Raw genomic sequence first — 1,777 nt, forward strand, 5'->3', positions numbered from 1 at the left:
CATAATATTTTTCGACAATTATAGCTATTACAATATAACTGCTCTTGTTTTGTTTCCTAGATGGTTCGAACATACATTCGTAAATCAATAAATAAGGCATGATCTCAAGAAACAATGAATGAAGCTGTGCAGAAGATTAAGTCAGGAAAAATGACTTTGCGTCAAGCTGTTCAATGTTTTGAGATTCCGTACACAACCTTACAAAGGCGAATTACTTCTCCTAGAGGTGTTATTAAACATCGTGATGGACAGCCCGTCATGGATATAATAACTGAAAAGAAGTTTGCTGAGCGTTTAATTTATCTGGCTAATCGAGGATTTGGTTTAACTCCCAAAAATGTACGAAAGTATGCTTACGATTTTGTTGTTCGTTGCAATTTAAAACATAATTTTAATACCGATGCAAAGATAGCAGGAGAGGACTGGTTTCACAGATTTATGTTTCGACATAAAGACATTGCTATTAGAAAACCATAAGGTTTGTCAAGAGCAAGAATAAATGGCATGCAAGAAGAAAAGGTTAAACATTTTTTCAAAGTGCTATAAAAAGTTATTGATGATAATAATTTGCAAGGAAGGCCAGAATGTATATATAATCAGGATGAAACTGGTCTGCCATTGAACAATCGTCCTCCAAATATTATCGCACAGAAAGGACATAAAAATGTCATCAGCATGACTAGCGTTGAACGTGGCGAAAATGTGACTGTTTTAGCATGTATGAATGCAGCTGGTCATTTCATACCTCCATTTGTTCTTTTCAAAGGTGTGCGTAAACGAGATGATTTTATGATAGACATACCTCCTAGAACAGAAATTTTTATGACAGAAAAAGGTTGGGTTACAGAAGAAGCTTTTAAAGCATGGTTGAGTCATTTTAATCGATTCCGTACAAAAGGAAAAGTGATTTTGATTTTAGACGGTCATCTATCCCACACTAACTTGACAGTAGTAGATTTATGTGAAGAATCCGACATTGAACTCATACTCATTCCACCACACACATCACATGCAATTCAGCCACTTGATGTTTCCTTTTTCAAGCCCTTAAAAATTTATTATCACCAACGAGCAATTTCGTGGCAACACAGCAACGTCGGTAAAGGAATAACCAGAATCGTTTTCGGAATTTTATTGAAACACGCCTGGAATTTAGCTGCTTCTATTAAGATTGCTACAAAGGGATTTGAAAAGATTGGAATATATCCTTTTAATCCTCATGCTATACCGTCTTATAAGTTTGTGTCATATATAATTCCAAATGATGATTTGGATTTCATTAATATTTCTGCAACAGAGAAGTCTTCAACTAGTAACTCTCAAAACAATGTTATCGTCGATCCGTCATCAACCAGTATTGACACGCATGCCACTGTTGGAGATGATGTGATTGCTACGACTATAAAAAGTTTACTTCCAACACCACACACAGAAAAACAAATACCTGCAAAAGAACTAGAGTTGCCAAGAAATTGATTTTACATTTGACATCTCCTGAAAATAAGGCCAATGCTTTAAAAAAATTGCAAAAGAAGGCAGAAAAAGAAAACAAAGTAAAAAATAAATGAAACAAAAATTCTTCACAAAGTCAATTAAAAAAGGTAAAGCGACACCAGGAATCAAGATTAAGAACAAAAGTAATTTACATTGAAACTGGTACTGCATTTATTGCAATGAAAAATTCGTTCATCCACCTGCCCAAGACTGGATTCAGTGCAATAAATGTGAAGAATGGCGTCATGAAAGCTGCGCTGGTAGGAAAGGTGAAAAAGAACCA

At 34.9% G+C, this 1,777-nt stretch overlaps 1 protein-coding gene across 1 annotated transcript; it reads left to right on the forward strand.

Moving 5' to 3' along the window:
* The first annotated feature begins 675 nt into the window (after positions 1-675).
* LOC108758464 (uncharacterized) lies at positions 676-1,476 on the forward strand. The gene has a single exon (XM_018503451.1). The coding sequence runs from the start codon at positions 676-678 to the stop codon at positions 1,474-1,476; it is 801 nt and encodes a 266-aa protein (XP_018358953.1).
* Positions 1,477-1,777: the final 301 nt, after the last annotated feature.

Source organism: Trachymyrmex cornetzi, unplaced genomic scaffold, assembly GCF_001594075.2.
Source record: "Trachymyrmex cornetzi isolate Tcor2-1 unplaced genomic scaffold, Tcor1.1 scaffold1560, whole genome shotgun sequence".
Taxonomy (NCBI): domain Eukaryota; kingdom Metazoa; phylum Arthropoda; class Insecta; order Hymenoptera; family Formicidae; genus Trachymyrmex; species Trachymyrmex cornetzi.